Source organism: Oryza sativa, chromosome 4, assembly GCF_034140825.1.
Source record: "Oryza sativa Japonica Group chromosome 4, ASM3414082v1".
Classification (NCBI taxonomy): domain Eukaryota; kingdom Viridiplantae; phylum Streptophyta; class Magnoliopsida; order Poales; family Poaceae; genus Oryza; species Oryza sativa.
The window spans coordinates 24,677,405-24,697,778 of record NC_089038.1 but is presented as its reverse complement, the minus strand read 5'-3'; the positions used below and the strand labels follow the sequence as shown (position 1 = coordinate 24,697,778).

The following is a 20,374-nucleotide window of genomic DNA, read 5'->3' as shown; positions in this document are numbered from 1 at the left end:
CGTTTCGGTTTATAAATCAGAACACACCGCGCCCTTCGCCCGTTCCTTGTCGCCGAACGTATATACGTGCCCGGGTTCTCCAGCGAATCATCGAATCAAGCGACGACACGACACGAACACGATGGACCTGAGCAATCTGCCCGACAATGTCTTGCTCGACATCCTCGACAAGCTGGACACGCGGGAGGCCGTGAGATGCAGCGTCCTCTCGAGGCGGTGGAGGCGCGTCCCCGGCATGCTCCCCAACATCAAGCTGGACGTCGACTCCTCCTTCGAGCACGACGACGACGGCTTCACCTCCACGCTATCCGACGCCGCGAGGAACAACTACGCGATGGTGGGCGCGGTGCAGAGCCTCCTGTCGCGCGAGAGCCGGCACGACATCCGCCGCCTGGACCTGAGCTTCTCGAGGGAAGAGTCCGTCGGCATCATCCACGCCATCGACGACACGGTTCGTAGTCTTGTCGGAGAAGTCGTTCTTGGAACGCCCGCACAAGGACAGGGTCAAGCAAGGGAGGCGCCTTCTGCACTGCTTCGACGCCTACCCGCGCGTGTTCGTCGGCCTCACCCGACTGCACCTGGAGTTTGTCACGGTGCACGGGCCTCGCTTCTCCGACTTGATCGCCGCCTGTGAGCAGCTCATCAAGCTCTGCCTCGTCTACTGCGACTTCGGCAAGGAAACGACGCTGACGATCCGACACGAGCAGCTTTAGCACGATAGATCTCGAGTTCTGCGCCTGTTACACCATCGAGCTGGAGTGGCTCCCGAAGCTGGCAGAGCTATCGATAGCCGTCTGGCCATGGACGTCGCATGAGTACCCGCTGGTGGTTGGCCACGCCCCACGACTTCGGCTGCTAGACCTATCTCACGCCGGTATGGTTAATTCAAAAATTCTCCGGTTGAGCAAGCTACTTGACAATACTACGAGCCTTCAAGAACTGTGGTTGAACTTTGAAACCGAAAAGGTAAGTCGATCATGGCACTGTTAATATCGGTAGCGAACCATTGAAGGAAACATCACTTGAATGTGTATTCATTGTTCGTCACTTCGTCCTTGGTTTCCTTCTATCTTATGCAGGTATGGATTCAACTGGAGACCCCAAAACATTTGGCTCCTTTTATGAGGAATTTGACGTTGGTGGATGTCCACCGCATTCATCCAAACTGTGGCATCAATTGGACGCTGTTTCTTTTGGAAGCAGCACCTCTTTTGAAGATACTTAGTATTTCGGTACTGCCTTCGTTCTTCGTTCTCACTTACTAGACAACACAACAGTAATACACACTCTAACCATAATTCATAAACTTCTAAAATTTTTAGCATCAATAACTCTCAAACGCTTAGTTTAAAAAGGAAATAATGATATGTGTAGATTTGGCTTGAAAGTACTATCATAATATCATATAAATTTATTAGTAGATTTTTTCTAAAACTTATCTAACAGAAAGCTTATTTATAACCATAGGTAGTGTACGGATATTCATCGTTGTCTCTTCTTTCAACTTTTTTTTTGTTAATCACTAAAATGCTATATTTGTGTAGGCAACGGACCATCTCTGTGTACCCGTTGAGGAAGAGCTGATAAAGAGATTCGTGATCTGCAAGAAGAGCAATATAAACTGGGAACCATCTGATTTCAAGCACTCCAACCTAAGCAAGCTCACCATCCATGGCTTTCAACCTAATAATATATTCATGGGGTACATAAGGCGGGTCATGAAAGCCGCAATGAATTTGGAAGAAATATTACTGCATGACGACTGGTGTGAGGACTGCGAGTCTTATTATCCAGTTGCACGATATCCACAAACAAAAATAGAGAGGGATTTGGTAAAGAAAGCCATAAATGAGGGAATAACATCACCTATCAAAAGCATCCAGTTTTTTCACACATCCGAAGCTGGAACTATCAACATCATTGACTGACCGGTCTTAAATTGTTTTGTATTATGTTGCGAGTTTAGTATGGCTGCAATTGCAAGTTGTGCAATGGTTACCAAAGAAACGGCTTCAGTCAACAGTAGATTTGATACTCATGTTCCTGATATAGTAATGTATATCATTAATATATAAAATTCAGTCTTCTTTTCAACCTTTTCACTATAGTTATATTTGAAAGTTTTTCACTTAAAAAACTATCGAATGTACTCCCAAAAGAAAAGCTGTGAGGCTGTTATGCATGTATATGTATAGTGCAAAGTAACGCTGATGGCCTGAAATAGTTTGTGTGAATGCAAAATGTAAATTGACAAAACATGAGCCAGTAGCCCAGAACATACATCCTCGATGAATGGCATGGCATGGTATGCCAACCTCTCAGATTATATATGTCTTATATGATATCCTTTTGATTCAGAAAAGAATTAGATTAGGATGGATTCTTGTCATGGTTGATTTTATGAGTTAATTTTTGTTCCCTGAGTAAAAAACTGTTCCTTCTCCTTTTGGTCACTAAAAAAAAACTCGAATATTAGGGAAGGACATAATATCAAATAATTAGAAGGGGTGAGGCTTTGAACCCAGGTCGTCTAGCCCACCACCTTGTGGAGCTAGCCGGAAGACCCCTGAGCATTTCTCACTCCTTTTGGTCACTAACTGTTCCCTCTCGGCCTCTCCTGTCATGGTTGGTGTTATTTGTTTTGGAATTTGTATCTATGGGAGAAGCATTTGTCTTCTGTATTGAGATTTCATTTGTATCCAGCTGATTTGGTCACCTCATGAGTAGGATCAGCACCCTTTGAAGGCTCTGCGAGCTGATACAGTGTTCACCCTTTGCACCTGTCGAAAATCACGTACACCACTTTAGGGGCTTGCATTGTCCTTTGCATGCTTTTTAATCACAGGAAAACAAAACAGTTTGTTTTTCAAAGCTTTAGGCTTGCTTGGAAGCCTGGGTTTAGCTTAAAACCAGTGTAAAAGTATCTGCCAGTTTTTATTTTTAGTTGGAAAAGTGATAGGATGGGCTGTTTATGGAAAATAAAAAATCCCTAGCCCACAAAAAAAATCGAACAAAAGTCAGGCTTTCTCGCACCGAGGTTTGTCGAGCTGGTATGAGCCCAGCCTCTTGCTCCGCTCTGTCTTCGTTCCTGTCTCAATCGATTTATTTGGAGTAATTTTACGGTCCTTGAGAGGTATCGGAAGGTACCAATATTTTTAGTATAAATTTTGATACCTCCTAACAAAAGATGTCAAATTTTAGACTTAAAAAAATATGGTACCTTGTGATACCTTTTCAAGGACAGTAAATTTACTCATCTATCTGATGCCGCCAGCGGCCAGGGCATGATCGACCCACACTTCCGCCGCCTTGGATGGCATGTCTGAAATGAAATTTGTATTATGAAAATTAAATCTTGAGCTCTGAAAATTCCAAGAAATTTCCAAAGAATACTTTATGCCATCAAGAATATATTTAAAAAAATATTCCTAGCCATGACTTTTAAAGAAAATTTTATTTACCATATTTAATTCACTTGATAATTCATTTAAATTGTAATATAGATTCTAGAATTGATTTGTTTAATGATTTTTAAATCCTGAGAAAATTGGGGAGTGACATGTTTCAGCCTCAGTTATTCTTCCACCATCATGTTCTGATTGACATTGTCAATCTATAAAGTGAATCCACATGTCCTTCCTTGAATTATCGTGAGAACTACAAATAGTTCGTCAATATGGTATGCATTGAGATGAAACACCAACGAAATTGAAAAAGTTCAAGCTGTCACACACACTGAAGCTGTAGTTTGTGTTTGGACAGCCAAAGTACGTATCTCCTTTTGTGCCCCTTCTGCAAAGGATGTAGTCATCTGGTAGTGATATCTACAATCGTATTTTAGATGCTCAGACCATTTATATATAATGAACAACTGTGTTTGAGAGGAGGAGAAAAGAGAAGATACGTAAAAAGAGGTGAGTTATAACACATGATTAATTAATCATGTTCATTATTCTAAATTTAAGAGTGGGTTAATATGATTTTTAAAACAACTTTTCTATAGATTTTTTTTAAACAAAGATAATTCAATGTTTAGTAGTTCTGGAAATGTGCGCGCAGATTAAAGAAATCTTTTCTATCTATATATCATTGTACAACGCAGCCAACTAGCACACTACACTTGTCGTAGGGATGCATTTGAAAATATGATAGCATCTCATGTGTATATATTGAAGGGATAAGCCATGAGAGATTTGCTCAACACTTATTATTAGGGCCTGTTTGGTACAGCTCCAACTCCTAAATATAACTCCAGGAGTTGAGTCTGGAGTGGAGTCGTGGAGCAGCTAAACCCAGCTCCACAACTCTAGTACATTTTGTGAGAGAGCTCTACCCAACTCCACTCCCAATTTTGTTGGAGCTGAAACTGTTTGGCTCCAATTTTGGTGGAGCTGAAACTGTTTGGCTGAGCTCCAGCTCCAGGAGGGGTGGAGTTGGAGCTGAAGCTGTGCCAAATAGGCCCTTAGTGAGGTGCAAAGTGTGTGACGGAAATATAAACCGAAGTAGATATATACTCCCTCCGTCTCATAATATAAGGGATTTTGATTTTTTGTTTGCACTGTTTGACCGCTCGTCTTATTCAAAAAATTTTGGAATTATTATTTATTTTTTTTGGTACTTACTTTAGTATCCAGAGTACTTTAAGCACAATTTTTCGGGTTTTATATTTGCACAATTTTTTTTAATAAGACGAGTGGTCAAACAGTACAATCAAAAACTCAAAATCCCTTATATTATAGGACGGAGGGAGTATATGACACGGCATTCACACAACAAAAAAAAATAAAATAACATTACACTACAAAACTATGAACATCACGCACTTCGCAAAATGGAGGTTCCCTGTTTTCTGGTCTCGATGGAAAATCCCTGCTGAATGCAGGTATACTTCAGAGTTCAGACCTCGGTGTAGCTACAGCAATCAACCCAAAAGAAAAACATAAATTGTTATGGCTCAGAAAAAGGTACTACTTCAGAAATTGTAAAAGTGACTAGGAAGAAAATGTAAAATAAATCTCATAATAGCAAGGGGCAAGAATTTAAAAACAGATTGACTAGGGAGCTTTTGGCCTAGTAGGAAGTCTTCACTTCGCGTTTAGATGCTTGCCTTAAAGAGTTTGCCATAAGAAGTTCAAATGCCAACTTCATGCAAATCTCCTTGCATTAATAGTAGAGCATTGAATTGATTACAGAATATTATTTCAGTATTTGTAAGCAAAAACACCACAGAGAAGCAGAGTACCAAAGCTTCTATCAGGCACATTGAGGCTTTTTTTTTCGAGGGGACAGGTTGGGAGTTTCTGCAATTCACTATAGAAGAAGAGAGTTGATTCAGTTTATAAGTAAAAACGGACAAAAACCTTATAACAGCACGGTTAATTAATGGAAAACCGGTGAGAACCATGACATTGACATACTTAACCTAAGAACAACAGCCCACTAAGGGAAAAAAAACTCCTAAACGAAGTCTTCAAGAACGTTGCGTCGACAGAATAGCGACATCGTCCGATCCTAACAAATCTAGGTTTTCACCTGGAGAATTTCCTTGCAGTGGAGTTGAACGAGGGGTCCAATAGCAATGCCTCAAGAAGGTGAACGGCGCCGAGGGCGTCCCCGTTGCTAGCACCGGAAGTGGAGCAAGGCTTTCGCCTCGGAGTCCCCATCAACCATAGCATCCACAGCAAAAGCCACCAGATGTCACCTACATATCGAAGATCACAACAACCGGACTCCATGCCACCCCTGACCTGACTAATGACGCGTCGGATCTGAACCTAGAGCCAGATCTAGCCGTCCTCCTCACCACCACCGCCTGCTGACGCCACAGCGCCACCACCAGCGTGGGAGCACCACAAACGCCAGCGCCAGACGTGGGGCAGGCCGCTTGCAGCACCGTCCAACGCCGCGCCGCCGCCGGATCCGCGGACTCCACCACCGCCGTCGCCATCCCCGCCGCCATCGGCCGCATCCCTGCTCGGCGTTGCTCACCCCGACCGTCGCCATCCCCGCTGCCATCGCCATCCCCGTCGCCAGCCGCCGCCCCGCAAGATTCGATCGGAGCGGTACGGATCTGGTGGTCATTGCCGTCGCCGCCCTGGGCGGGTCCCCTGTCCGCCTGAGCGCTAGAAGCAAGAAGCCCCGCTGCCGCAAGGAGAGGGGGCGGCCGGGTCGTCGCCTCGCGAGTGGCCTTTGGGGGAGAGCAACACGATAGGTTTTTCCCAGGCACATTGAAGCTGACCGCAGTTTTGTTCACTATTCGCCATTGTTTTGACTAAGGCCAGCTTCTGTGAAGCAGTACATTGCCCAAGGAGGTGGCCGCGGCAATGAGCTTGTGGCACAGGGTCGACATGATGGGAGGAACATTTCGAGTAGACTTCCAGCGGTATATGGAGGAACGGGTGAGACGTAGGGTTTCAGAACCATAGTCATTGCACAATATGAGTTATCAACGCGATACGTTATGCGAGATGGCTACACAAATCAGTCTACTTTATAAATATTTATACTAAAATGCATTTTTTTTAACGACATTTATCCAAATTTTATTTGGTTTCATCAATAACCATAATAACTATTACACAGCTTGCGATTTACACAACTTGCGACTATGAGCATATGGTACTAAACTTGCAACAAATACAAACTGTTTAGGACTAGTTAATCGATAGTCTTCACTGTTCCAGCTTCAGATGTGTGAAAAAACTGAATCCTTTCGATAGGCGATGTTCTTCCCTCGTTGATTGCTTTCTTTACCAAATCTCTCTCTTTCTTGGTCCGTGGATATCGTGTAACTGGATAATAGGACTTGCACACCTCACACCTATCATCGTGCAATAATATGTCTTCCAAATTCACTGCCCTTTTTATGACTTGTCTTATGTACTCCATGCATTTTTTTCCAGGTTGAAAGCCATAAAATATGAGCATGGTCAAACTGTAGTGCTTGAAATCAGACGGTTCCCAGTATATGTTGTTTTTCTCACATAAAGTTCTCTTTAGCAGTTCTCCCTCAATTGGTTTACATTGATGGTCCGTCACCTACATAAAGATCAGATTTAGATTTTAGTGTTCAATAACACAAAAGTTCAGAGAAGCATCAACAGTGAATATATACTCCATCTCGTTATAAATATTTGATGTTTATGACAAGCCAAAATATTGGCTATAAATAGATTTAAGCTAAATGTACACAAGCCATTTTTTCTTTTTAAATAAAGTATTTGAGAAGTTATTAGTGGTAAAAATTTCGGGAGTTGAATAAAATCTCATCCTAAACTTTAAATATTTATGACTATAGGGTGTATTAAATAACTGTCGGGTAAACGAGAATGAAGAATGAATGTAGTACCTTAATACTGAGCATCTTCAAAAGAGGTGCCGCTTCCAAAAGAAACAGTGTCCAAGTGATGCCGCTGTTTGGATGAATACGGTGCACACCAACAAACGTCAAATTATTTAAAAGAGGAGCCAATCGTGTTGGGGTCTCAGGTAGAATCCATATCTGCATAAGATAAAAGAAAACAAGACTAGCAATAAATACAAATTCTCGTGTGAAGGTTTGCTACCAATATTAGCGGTGCTTCGATTGACTTACCTTTTCTCTTTCAAAGTTCAACCACAGTTCACGAAGGCTTGTACAATTGTCAAGTAGCTTGCTCAGTTGGAGCATTTTGGAATCAATTAGACCAGCATGAGCTAGCTCTAGCCGTTGGAGCCGTGGGGCATGGCCAAACACGAAGGGATACCGACGAGGTGACCATGACCAGACGGACATCATCAGCTTCAACAGATCTGGCACCTCCAGCTCGACGGTGTCACAGGTGCAGAACTCGAGCTTCACCACGCGGAGGTGCTCGTGGTGGATCGTCAGCGGTGTCTCCTCACCGAAGTCGCAGTAGACGAGTGAGAGGTAGCTGAGCTTCTCGCACGCGGTGATCACGTTGGAGAAGCATGGTCCTTGCACCGTGATGCACTCCAGATGTAGGCTGGTGAGGCCGGCGAACACGTGCGGGTAGGCGTCGAAGCAGTACAGAAGGCGCTTCCCTTGCTTGACCCTGTCCCTGTCCGGGCACTCCAGGTAACACTTCTCCGACACGACGTCAAAACACATTTTGAGGATCCTGCGGCCACGGGCCATGGCGTCGTCGATGGCGTGGATGATGCCGACGGACTCGTCCCTCGAGAAGAAGCTCAGGTCCAGACGGCGGATGTCGTGCCGGCTCTCGTGCGACAGGAGGCTCTGCACCGCGCTCACCATCGCGTAGCTGTTCCTCGCGTCGTCGGATAGCGTGGACGTGAAGCCGTCGTCGTGGTCGGGCGTGAACGAGTCGACGTCCAGCTCGATGTTGGGGAGCATGCCGGGGACGCGCCTCCACCGCCTCGAGAGGACGCTGCATCTCAAGGCCTCCCGTGTGTCCAGCTTGTTCAGGATGACGAGCAGGGCCTCATCCGGCAAATCGCTCAGGCTCATCGTGCCTTGTCCTCTGAAGGCCTGAACTGCAGCAGGGGTACTTATGTTCTTTGGGAGCAAGAGGGAACGGACGACCTACGGCGCGATAATGTGTTTCTGAACAGGAAAACCTGCCCGTACCTCCTATTTGTCTGTGACGCTGCCGCTGCGTAGTCGTTTGACTCGTTTCCGATTCCAACTCCAACATCCGACTCCGACGCTGGCTGCTTAGGCCTGCCACGGTAAGGCCCATGTCCTTCGAAAATAAAAATAGGAAAAATTGAAACCATGCCATTATAATTTTATAAAATTTGAGATATACCATCCTGACCCACATGTCATTGACTCATGTGGATGCTACATGTCATTGAGATACCGATGACATATCTCAAACTTTGCAAAATTATAATGGCATGGTTCCAAATTACCCTCGAAAATATGCCCGAATACTGTTTGTCGTCGACTGTCGCCAGCTATGGCCGGTTCTCCATGGGCATATCCATGGCTGCTGCCTCGCGTTGGCGGAGCGAGACGCAAATCTGAGCTTGTCATGTTATGCTTGCGGATTGGAAGTTTTGAACCTCCTCTGGCCATTTCCGTTGACGTTGAGCACGCACACTCGATGTTCCTCTCTATCCTCTCCTTGGTCGTTTCGGCTCCCATATTTCTCTCCAATCGCTATCCACCATAGCCTTCGGAGTTAGTGTCTGCAGCGTGGGGTAGGGAGTACATCAGTGGCGGCAGTGGAATCGGTTCCTGTTCCTCTCTGATCCTCTCCTTGGTCGTTTCGGCTCCGATATTCCTCTCCGATCGCTATCCACCATAGCCTTCGGAGCTAGTGTCTGCAGCATGGGGTAGGGAGTATATCGGTGGTAGCAGTGGAACCAGATCCTCTTCTAAGTCAGAGACGTTCGACCACGTATCGTCGTTCCTTGCACATCCGATGGCAATGAAAAGGAAACCGACGCTTCTAGCCTAGTGTTGGATGAATGTCACGACTTTGAATGTAATGAGGTGAAAACCCTCTAATTTTTAAGCAACCATAGAACATATAGGTTTGAATGTAATGACACATCTTTGATGCTAAATCATTAAGTTATTTAAAATATATTGTTGGTCAAAAGACATGGTAACTCAAAGTCAAAACCGAAGTTTTTTTAAATGAAAACAATAGTTTACTATATAATTAAAAGTAGTTTATTATGTAATTGGTGACGATGTAGAATTAATCATAAGCTGAACGTCATATAAACAACTCCAGAAGAAAAACATACATATCTACTACTGTACTGTTGAGTGCAGTCCTTTCTTTTGCAACATAGTACAAAATTGTTTATGACCAATCAATCAATGATTTTGATAGTTCTAGCTTCTGATGTGTGAAAAAATTGAATACTTTTGATAGGGGACGTTCTTCCCTCATTGATAGCTCTCTTTACCAAATCCCTCTCTTTTTTAGTATGTGGATATCGTGTAATTGGATAATAAGATTCACAAATCTCACACCTATCATCGTGCAATGATATTTCATCCAAATTCACTGCTGCCTTCATGACCCTTCTTATGTAGCTCATGAATCTATTTTCAGGTCGAAAGCCATAAATGATGAGCTTCGTCAAATTGTTGTGCTTGAAATTAGATGGTTCCCAATTTATATTGTTTTTCTCGCAAATGAACATTCTCTCTAGCAGCTCTTCCTCAAGGGGCACACAGTGATGGTCCGTTACCTACATAAAGATAGCACATTTTAGTGTTTAACATAAAAAAAGAAGGACCAAAGTGAATATATACACTCCCTCCAATTATAAATACTTGATGTCAATCATAAGATTATTTTTTTTGAAACTTTGTCTATTGATTTTATGTTAGCATAAGTTTATGGTAGTATGATAATACTTCTATGCCAAATCTACACACCATTTTTCTCCCTTTTAAACTAAGCATTTGAGAAGATATTGGTGACAAATTATTTGAATGTTCTTTTTGAAAAGTTGTATTTTCAATTACGTGATAATGAATAATGAAAATAGTACCATAATACTAAGAATCTTCAAGAGAGGTGCCGCTTCCAAAAGAAAAAGTGTCCAAATGATGCCACTATTTGGATGAATGCGGTTGACATCCATAAACGTCAAAATTCCTTAAAATAGGAGCTAAATGTGTCGGGGTCTCTGGCTGAATCCATATCTGCAAAAGATAAAAAGAAACAAGAACCAAGGATAAATACGAATTGTTGTGACCTCCCTTCAAAGATTCGATACCAGTATTAGCTATGCTTGTATTGACTTACTTTTTCGCATTCGAAGTCCAACCACAGTTCGCGAAGGCTTGTACAATTGTCAAGTAGCTTGCTCAACCGGAGCACTTTGGAATGAACTAAACCGGCATGAGTTAGCTCTAGCCGCTGGAGCCGAGGAGCATGGCCAAACACCAGCGGATACTGACGCGGCGACCAAAACCAGACGGACATCGACAGCTCCGATAACTTCGGGAGCCACTCAAGCTCGACGGTGTCACATGTGCAGAACTCGAGGTTTATCATGCTGAGCTGCTCGTGTTGGATCGTTAGCGCCGTCTCCTTTCCAAAGTTGCAGCGGACAAGGGAGAGGTCGATGAGCTTCTCGCAGGCGGTGATCACGTCGGAGAAGCGGGGTCCTTGCACGGTGACGCACTCCAGGTGCAGGCTGGTGAGGCCAGCAAACACGCGTGGATAGCGGTCGAAGCAGTGAAGAAGGCGCCTCCCTTGCTTGACCCTGTCACTGTCCGGGCATTCCATATATGACTTCTCTGACAAGACGTCGAACCGCAGGTCGAGGATTCTGCGGCCGCGGGCCATGGCGTCGTCGATGGCGTGGATGATCCCGACGGACTCGTCCCTCGAGAAGAAGCTCAGGTCCAGACGGCGGATGTCGTGCCGGCTCTCGTGCGACAGGAGGCTCTGCACCGCGCTCACCATCGCGTAGTTGTTCCTCGCGGCGTCGGATAGCGTGGACGTGAAGCCGTCGTCGTGGTCGGGCGTGAACGAGTCGACGTCCAGCTCGATGTTGGGGAGCATGCCGGGGACGCGTCTCCACCGCCTCGAGAGGACGCTGCATCTCACGGCCTCCCGTGTGTCCAGCTTGTTCAGGATGACGAGCAGGGCCTCGTCCGGCAGATCGCTCAGGCTCATCGTGTTGTCTTGTCGTCGCTGGCGTTGGTTACTTGCTTTTGCACCGTGAATGCCCACAGGCCACAGCCCACCGTCTCAAGGCCTGAACAGCAGCAGGAAACCTGCTTGTCTGTAGTTCTGATTTCTGAACCGAAACCAAACCTGCGGCGAGCCGGCGAGAGCAAGTGCCCTTGTCACACTGTATTTATCTGCGACGCTACCGCTGGCCGCGGCGTACTCGTTTCCGACTACAGTCCTACTGACCTACTCCCTCTATTTCAGGTTACAACACGTTTTGACTTTAGTCAAAATCAAACTACTATAAATTCGATTAATTTTGTAGAAAAAATAGCAATATTTTTAACACAAGACAAATATATAATGAAAAATTTATTTAATTATAGATTTAACAAAATGTTGTAAATATTACTATTTTTTTTCTACAGAGTTAGTTAAATTTTAAGTAGTTTGACTTTGACTAAAGTTAAAGCGTCGTTTAACCTTTAAACGGAATTTAAACGGAGGGGAAAAAGTACACCCAAGGTCCCTCAACTTGTCATCGGGATAAAAAACGTCCTCAAACCACAAAACCAGATATACGGGGTCCCTTAATTATATAAAACCGGTCACCGGAGGTCCTTCGGTGGTTTTGAACCTGGTTTTATCCGACGTGGCGGCTAAATTAGCGCAGGACCCCGTGGGCCCCACATGTCAGCTGGCCACGTCATCAAACTCCTCTCTCTTTTCCCCTCTTCTCTCTCTTCCTCATCTCTCTCCCTTCTCTGCCGCCGGCAGTGCCTCGGCGGCGGGCATCGGCGGTGATGGCGGCGGCGGTGGGGGGAGCGGCGTACGGGCTCCCCGCCGGTCGCCGTCCACGCATAGCTCCTCCCCCCGCAGCTTGCGCCCACCGCCTGCGGTGCGCCGCCGCCTCCCCGTCGGCGAGGACGCGGTGCTTGAGGTTGGATATGTCGAAGCAGCAGAGGAAGCATGTAGGCTTGGTGCAGCTGGGGATGTAGTCGCGGAGCATGTCAGCGACGCCGCGGTAGCGGCGGAACGCGAGGAGAGAGCACGCCCGGAGCTCGAGAGCGGCCTCCATGCGCGGCGACAACTCTAGCACTGCTTCCACTAGTCCAAGCGCCGTCGTGGCCGCTGAGTGGTCGCCACATTCCCCATTGAGCGGCGCGGCGGCAGCGAAAGCAGCCCGTGCCTCAATGAGGTAGTCGCCGATGATCTGCTGCACAATGCAGAGCACCAACAAATCAGTTGCTGAAGCCAAAGGCAAAGGCAAATCTAAATTGGGAGCAAAACCGCCCAAATTGCCATCATTTTTTGTGGCACATTAGATGAAGAATTAAAGAGGGAGCAAGAAACAACCTTTCGGTGTCCGCGGAGCCAAATCCTTCTCTTGTCAGGAGGGGAAGAAGACGGCGAGGACACCGTCGCCGACCACCGCCGTTCGTCCGCAAGCCGGCTGTCGACGAGATGTCCCCGCGCAGCCTCGCACACCTGCAGTGCCTCCTCACGCTCGGGCTCCATCGCCGACGAGTGGCGGCTGGGACGGGCTACTCGACCCGCTCGACCAGAACCTCCGCCGCGAGGTCCTCCGCTACGGCGACTTCGTGCAGGCCGCATACACAGCGTTCCATTCCATGCTGTCGGCGGCGGCGGCGTCGCAGCACATCTCGGGTGGGCGCACCGGACGCTCGTGCTCCCCGACCTGCGGCGGCGTCGCAGCACAGCCAGAAGGGAGAGAGAGATGAGGAAGAGAGAGAAGAGGGGAAAAGAGAGAGGAGTTTGATGACGTGGCCAGCTGACATGTGGGGCCCACGTGGGTCCCGCGCCGACTCAGCCGCCACGTCGGATAAAACCGGATTCAGAACCACCGAAGGACCTCGGTGACCGGTTTTGTATAATTAAGGGACCCCGTATATCTGGTTTTGTGGTTCGAGGATGTTTTTTTATCCCCATGACAAGTTGAGGGACCTTCGGTGTACTTTTTCCAATGGAGGGAGTAGTATCCAACCCCAGCGTCCGACTCCGACTCCCGCTTGCACGCGTTCGTCACGGCCCGTTGAGGCCCAACTAAGTCCAAGATGGGCCGTCGGCCCACGGTGCGAACGCCGGCGCCACCGTTGTCCCTGCTGCTCCCCACGAGGGTTTTAGGCACGCCTCCGCCTCCGCCTCCGCCTCCGGCAGCAAGTGAGCGCGGGGAGAGAGACAGAAGCCGGCGGCGGCGGGGCGAGATGGGGAAGAAGCAGAAGAAGCCCAGGAAGGGGAAGGAGAAGACGGAGCGGAAGACGGCCAAGGGCGAGGAGAAGCGCGCCCGCCGCGAGGCCCGGAAGGTCGGCGAGGAGGACGACATCGACGCCATCCTCGTACGTGTGCTCCCTCCCTCCCGCCCCCCTCCTCTGCGTCAGCTCTTCACGCTCGCTCAGTGCGCTCTAGCTCGATCGGCGTCTCCATGTGCGGTTTTGTTTGCTCACCACCACCTTCTGCGTCTCGTGATGCACTCCGGTGGCTGAAAAATTGGAAGCGATTTTCGCACTGGCTCACCTTTTTCCCTTCACATTTCGTTGCGTAGCAGCTATGGATTTTAGATGAGTTTGGTGTTGCTATGTGTGCTGTTTGAACTTTTTTTTTTTGCTGATTTATCTATTTGCTCTGGTTATTTTTCATTGCAGAGGAGCATACAAAAGGAGGAGGCTAAGAAGAAGGAGGTACATATAGATGAGAATGTCCCTGCACCATCTCCCCGGTCCAATTGCTCGGTAAGACATTTTAGAGCAAGTGCCAGCTAAAGAAGTTAATCTTTCGGTATTCTTGTGATTATGTACTTGAAGTGGACTAGGTATCATTTTTATGCTTGTGGTGGTCATGTTTGCATGCTTAGAATTTATATACTCCAGTAGGATTAATAAATTTCTTCAGGCAAGATGGATTTTTTTATGAAGTAATTTGATCAAATATGATGATCTTTTGGTGATACTGAACCGATTGGTTTTTCAGTTCCGGATAGGTGATGTCAAATTACAATTCAGGGGCAAAATGTGTTAAAAGATAGATGTTCGTTTTGTTTTTTTTTTTGTTAACTGTTGGAAAAAGTTTTTGATGTTGTACAGAGATCCTCCCTCTAAATGTTAACTATAACAAATAAACCTGCATATGATCTTCCAGCTGACCAAGTTAATTCCTTCTTAAATGCAGCTTACAATAAATCCCCTGAAAGATACAGAATTGGTTCTGTATGGAGGAGAGTTCTACAATGGCAGCAAGGTGGGAGACATATCCTTCACGATTTCACTGCTGGTTGAATGAGATATGTTCATCTAGTGTTCTTTTTGCCTCTATTCTGCTTCTAGAGGTTTTTGAGTACTGAAATAGTATTTCTTTTCCTCGCCACAATCTATTTCTGCAGACCTTTGTTTATGGTGATCTTTATCGCTACGATGTAGAGAAAAATGAGTGGAAGTTGGTATCTAGTCCTAACAGTCCTCCTCCACGAAGTGCTCACCAAACAGTTGCCTGGAAGAATAATATATACATGTTTGGTAACATAACTTAACTTTGGGAAGGCATTCTATGAGTTAAAATGCTTTTTCAGTATGTATGATTTAGTTTTTTATTCTGTGTTGATGTTTCAGGTGGGGAATTCACTTCGCCAAACCAAGAACGTTTTCATCATTACAAGGTAGAAGACTAATTTTGTCAGTCTATTTCTTGTGACTGTTTTGAGTATCTTCTCTTGGCACAAGGCATTTGCACAATTCGTATATAAGCAGTAGCTTCATAAGCAATACATATCTGGCATGATTTTTTTTCAATTTTAAACCAAGAGATAGGTACTGATTCCCATGTTCTTACATAATTATAAGTTGAAATATGACTAATGGAGACTAATATGTGCAGTTCTTCTGCTATTTATTGATTTAAGATTAAGATGTAGAGGATGCGGGGTTCACCTGCCCTTTTATTTGGATTTGCACATATAACATCACTTTTTATTCCTGATTGCCTTTTTTTTTCCTTTCTGTTGTGATATTAATGGGGTTATTTCGAGATTAGCTATCTTAGATGGAAAACTCATTATTATGGTTCTATTCAAATTTCTGGTCTGATTTTGTACTGTAGGACTTTTGGTCATTGGATCTAAAAACAAATCAATGGGAGCAAATTCTTGCGAAGGGTTGTCCAAGTGCACGTTCAGGGCACAGGATGGTTAGTGGTTTTACATTAAAATCAGTCATCAACTATTCTGCTCCCCTCTTTTCACCTTAATATTTCTGTATTATGAGCAGTAGTAAATTGTGTTCTTTTTCCTACAGGTCCTCTATAAGCACAAGATCGTGCTATTTGGTGGTTTTTATGACACTCTTAGGGAAGTGAGGTTAGTACAGTTACATTTTATATGACTCTACCCTGGTAATCTTGTTATTAGAGTAACATTTATATTTGGACCATGTCTAGAAGTAGTGGAGTCATTATGTCCAAACTACAAATTATGCACTACCTGAATAACAGTGTAGCACTCTTACAGCTGATCATCCGCAAAGAATGAAATGGTGTGGCGTAGAGTACGTTCTGAATAAATAGTGTGACATGACATGATCTGATCTGCATTTTTTTTATAATATCCTTCTGCAGATACTACAATGACTTACATGTTTTTGATTTAGATAATTTCAAGGTGAGTACACCATGTTAATATTTTGTTTAATACTGTTAGTAGTAACACATGAAGTCATTTATTTTAATACTCTTACTGGGAATATTTGTATTTCAGTGGGAGGAGATCAAGCCTCGCCCTGGGTGCTTGTGGCCAAGTCCAAGAAGTGGCTTTCAGCTAATGGTATACCAAGATCAGGTAGGTCTTTTTGGATTTAAAGCTAGGACATTGATACTTCATAAAAAGAGTTTAAATTAACTATAAACCAACCTTGTCTTCGACTACTTTTGTTTACAAGAGTATTAATGGCCCTTATTTCTGTAGATATATCTGTATGGCGGATATTTTAAAGAAGTAGTTTCTTCTGACAAATCTGCATCAGAAAAAGGAACAGTTCATGCAGATATGTGGACTCTTGATCCTCGTACTTGGGAGTGGAATAAGGTGATCTCTTGCAATTTTTTAGAACATTGTATCAACTTCCATCATGATAGTGTATCGAGTTTTACTTTAAGCCATATATCCACTGAGTGATTTGCATATTATTACCTTCACTTGATTTCTTAATAGGTTAAGAAAACTGGGATGCCACCTGGCCCCAGAGCTGGGTTTTCTATGTGCGTTCACAAGAAAAGGGCTGTTCTTTTCGGTGGTGTGGTAGATATGGAAATTGAAGGTTATTTTCAGCTCAATTTTGCTCTGTGCATAGCTACTTAGGTTATTTTACTAAGTATTTGAAATACCACGCGTGTCAAGTTTGTTCCTTTTCTGTAGAAGTTCTCAAGGCCTAACTGTAGAACCCAATTTTGTGATTGCAGGGGATGTCATTATGAGCATGTTTATGAATGAGCTCTATGGTTTCCAGCTGGACAACCATCGCTGGTATACTTCAATACTCCATTTGAGTATCTTGTGTTTTTAAGTAACACAGGCTAGTTTTATCCCTGCTTATTTTGTTCCTTGCTATTTTTGTGTATTGTTGCAACTTTCTTTATTATTATTTAACAGTGCAGCTAACTAATGTCACTTCCTATTCCGATATGCAAACTGCTTCTAACTAGGTTTAAAATTATTAAAGGTCTAAATCTTTCTCGGCTGATTGATGGTTATGTTCATCTATCGTCTTAGGATGAACTTTGTTTGTAATCTTGTGGTTATCTAGATAACATAACTACTTTGAGAATTGTTCAGTGATATTATTGTTTACTCTTGGGATCCCTTCGTAGCATATTATTGTTTACTTCAGCGGAATTGTTCAGCGATGTTCATTTTGGTTGAAACTACTGGTCCACGGCTCACATATTCTCCAATTTCAATTGTCCACACTGGTGCATAGATGAGAAATGTTATGCTTTCTTATTTAGCTTCATTTTTGTGTGTCTATGTTCAGATTATTTTCCTTGCTGTTTCAGGTATCCTTTAGAGCTCAGGAAAGACAAGCCTGCTAAAAATAAGGTGATTCCTCGAATTCAATCATATGACCAGCCATCTCATGTTTACAGTTTGTATTTTTTAGGTACTTGATACACAGTCTACTCTGCAGGAATCTATTTCATTAGTTCAGACATAAAGACTAAGCATGTAGTATAGGGTATGCCTGTTTTTCTTTTTAATAAGCATATACGATATGTACATATTCTCATATACTATTATACTGTTATTTTCTTAATAAGCATATGCGATCTGTCGACATATTCACATTGACTATTATATAGTAATATTTGGATCATTGCTTAAAAGCAGTTTGTGCTTCTTTTTTTTTTTTTGGGTGCCATGTGTAGACAAAGGACATCAAAAGAAAAGAACCATCGAACAATGTGGAAGATAATCTTGGTAATGAGGAGGATGAGATCATGGAGGACTCAGAAACTACTGGAGGGCAATCCGAAGTCCATGGGGTTTCGAATCACTTGACCAAGAGTCTAACCTTAAATAAAGCTGGCTCAGGCAATAGCTCTGATATTCTCTCTGATTCGACAACACAAGAAGTACTCCCAGAGGTATTGCAGCTGTTCTTTTAGATGTTGACATTTACATTCTAATGATCTTTTGTTTCTCATTAGCATTTGCTGCTTACAGGCAGTGAAACCCGGTGGTCGGATCAATGCATGCTTGGCTGTAGGGAAAGATACACTCTATTTATATGGAGGAATGATGGAATTGAAAGATAGAGAAATTACTCTTGATGATATGTATTCACTTAACCTTAGCAAACTAGATGAGTGGAAGTGTATCATACCGGTCAGTTGCAGATTGGCCCCTTCTTTTTGCCATTTTGTTGTTTAACTGATAGTGTTGTTTATTTCAATCAGAGATAACAGAAAATTATCTGTTATCATTTTTTACTATTCACATTGGTTTCTGAACTTGCCTTACTCACCTTTCTTATGCAGGCATCTGAATCTGAATGGCTAGAAATTTCTGAAGATGAGGATGATGAAGATGATGATGATGATGATAATGAGAATGATAGCGAGGATGACGCTAATCAGACCGATGAAGATGATGAAGAGGTATGCAAAATTATTTTAGGTTTGGTCACACATTTTTGGGATTTATATCTTGCTAAGTTCATGATTAATGGCTGTACTAGATAGAATCTTTCTAAGTTCGCGTGGGCGAGGACTTTATATCTGATTTAGGCACGTTTACATTTTCTCTACAAATTAGAACAGATTTTCAAAAAATGTTTTTTAAGAAAATGGGGAAGATAATGTTGACTTGATGTGTCCCACAATTCTGCCACAAACCAAACATCCTGTCTCTGGCCTGTTTGTTTCTAGTTGAATCTTGGTGTTTGACCAAAATACTGCATGATGGTTCATCTTCTATTACGGATACTGTATACGTTAATATGAAGTCCATGGTTCTCATGGCATCCTTCTGAGATTTATAGCTATTGTGTATCTTTCATTTCCTCTCAATCATACTGTGTGGTTATTAATCTGTAATCCTAAAACTGTTTTCATAGTCTGATGAAGATGCCGAGAAGAATGTCGATATGTCCACTGCTGTATCGCTAATAAAGGGTGAACGTAAGAACTTGCGAAGAAAAGAGAAGCGTGCTCGGATAGAGCAAATTCGGGTTATGCTCGGTCTTTCTGATTCTCAAAGGACTCCAATGGTGATGTTGTAATCAACATTTTTTTTGTTCTAAATTTGTTTGAAGTTGTTCCGACAAAGTACATATACTTTGTTTACTCAGAGGAACTCTTGGCTGATAATTTGTTACACACAGTTAACAATTAAAACCATATATCACTAATTCCCATATTCACACTTTTAAAGCCAGGAGAGTCACTAAAAGATTTCTACAAGAGAACGGATATGTACTGGCAGATGGCTGCATATGAGCACACTCAACACACTGGAAAGGTTAGTTTCTGCTCCTTAAGTATCTTCACCCGTCATACCTGTTATCATATTCTCTAGGTTGCTGGCAGTATGAGTTTGCTGTATTTATTCGTGCTCATCCAATGCCAGGAGCTCCGCAAAGATGGTTTTGATCTTGCCGAAACTCGATATAAGGAACTGAAACCCATACTCGACGAGGTAAAATTGTCATGTTGTGTCCCCTTTGAGACAAAACGGTATTTCTGACTTGGTACATATTAACTGACTCTTACACGCCCTCTTCAGCTGGCTGTGCTCGAGGCTGAACAGAAAGCTGAGGAAGAGGCTAGTGCTTCCACTAGTTCCAAGAAAGACACGAAGAAAAGCAAGCAGAAGAGTGGCATGAGATAGCTTTGGTTCGAAATATCGAAATAGAGAGTGGTTTAGGCCAATGCTTTAAGCCATCTGGGATTTTTTCCTTTCTGAGCCATTGGTCAGCTCGATCGATTAATCCACACGAGGTGCCTATAACTACCTGTGTAGGTTGGCTTAATCCATGGTTAAAATTTTCCAACGTACTGTATTTGCGATTCCTCGGAAGCATTCATGGAGAGATTGTACACAGTTCTATTCATCGGAAATTCGTTACTACGTACAAGTTTTGAGTTCTCTACTGTTCAGTGTTCACAGCCTGCGATGTAACACGGTACACCCTAACAGTATCTGGGTGCGGTGTAAATTCACTCCATCCGTTTCAGGTTACCAGACGTTTATAGACAAA

The 20,374-nt window shown here is 43.8% G+C and overlaps 4 protein-coding genes and 1 pseudogene across 6 annotated transcripts; 2 read left to right on the top strand and 3 right to left on the bottom strand.

The window, feature by feature from the left end:
- Positions 1-50: 50 nt before the first annotated feature.
- On the top strand, positions 51-1,928 carry LOC136356341 (F-box/LRR-repeat protein At3g62440-like; annotated as a pseudogene).
- Positions 1,929-5,701: 3,773 nt separating this feature from the next.
- Positions 5,702-9,043, bottom strand: LOC112938733 (uncharacterized). Its single transcript, XM_066310092.1, has 6 exons — positions 8,878-9,043; positions 8,581-8,705; positions 7,595-8,545; positions 7,349-7,501; positions 6,814-7,038; positions 5,702-6,187 (listed from the first exon to the last, which is right to left on the bottom strand). Exons 1-6 carry the CDS (start codon positions 9,041-9,043, stop codon positions 5,702-5,704), a joined length of 2,106 nt encoding a protein of 701 aa, XP_066166189.1.
- Positions 9,044-9,792: 749 nt separating this feature from the next.
- LOC112938732 (putative F-box protein At1g67390) lies at positions 9,793-11,787 on the bottom strand. Its single transcript, XM_066309225.1, has 2 exons — positions 10,740-11,787; positions 9,793-10,176 (listed from the first exon to the last, which is right to left on the bottom strand). Exons 1-2 carry the CDS (start codon positions 11,616-11,618, stop codon positions 9,793-9,795), a joined length of 1,263 nt encoding a protein of 420 aa, XP_066165322.1. The 5' UTR covers positions 11,619-11,787.
- Positions 11,788-12,141: 354 nt separating this feature from the next.
- LOC112938772 (uncharacterized) lies at positions 12,142-13,374 on the bottom strand. Of its 2 annotated transcripts, none has more exons than XM_026025124.2 (2): positions 12,972-13,374; positions 12,142-12,831 (listed from the first exon to the last, which is right to left on the bottom strand). In XM_026025124.2, exons 1-2 carry the CDS (start codon positions 13,227-13,229, stop codon positions 12,325-12,327), a joined length of 765 nt encoding a protein of 254 aa, XP_025880909.1. In that variant the 5' UTR covers positions 13,230-13,374; the 3' UTR covers positions 12,142-12,324. The 2 variants fall into 2 exon arrangements, with proteins under 2 accessions (XP_025880909.1, XP_025880910.1); XM_026025125.2 differs by having other exon boundaries at positions 12,142-12,828.
- A 336-nt stretch (positions 13,375-13,710) lies between these two features.
- On the top strand, positions 13,711-20,374 carry LOC4336203 (uncharacterized). Of its 2 annotated transcripts, none has more exons than XR_001545675.2 (20): positions 13,711-13,972; positions 14,279-14,365; positions 14,802-14,870; positions 15,013-15,145; positions 15,239-15,285; positions 15,726-15,812; positions 15,920-15,981; positions 16,239-16,281; positions 16,378-16,458; positions 16,585-16,704; positions 16,831-16,936; positions 17,079-17,142; positions 17,673-17,715; positions 18,042-18,260; positions 18,340-18,501; positions 18,654-18,773; positions 19,232-19,392; positions 19,549-19,635; positions 19,744-19,812; positions 19,900-20,251. XR_001545675.2 is itself a non-coding variant. In XM_015781748.3 (20 exons), exons 1-20 carry the CDS (start codon positions 13,841-13,843, stop codon positions 20,002-20,004), a joined length of 1,989 nt encoding a protein of 662 aa, XP_015637234.2. In that variant the 5' UTR covers positions 13,711-13,840; the 3' UTR covers positions 20,005-20,374. The 2 variants fall into 2 exon arrangements, 1 of the variants encoding a protein (XP_015637234.2); XM_015781748.3 differs by having other exon boundaries at positions 19,232-19,384; positions 19,900-20,374.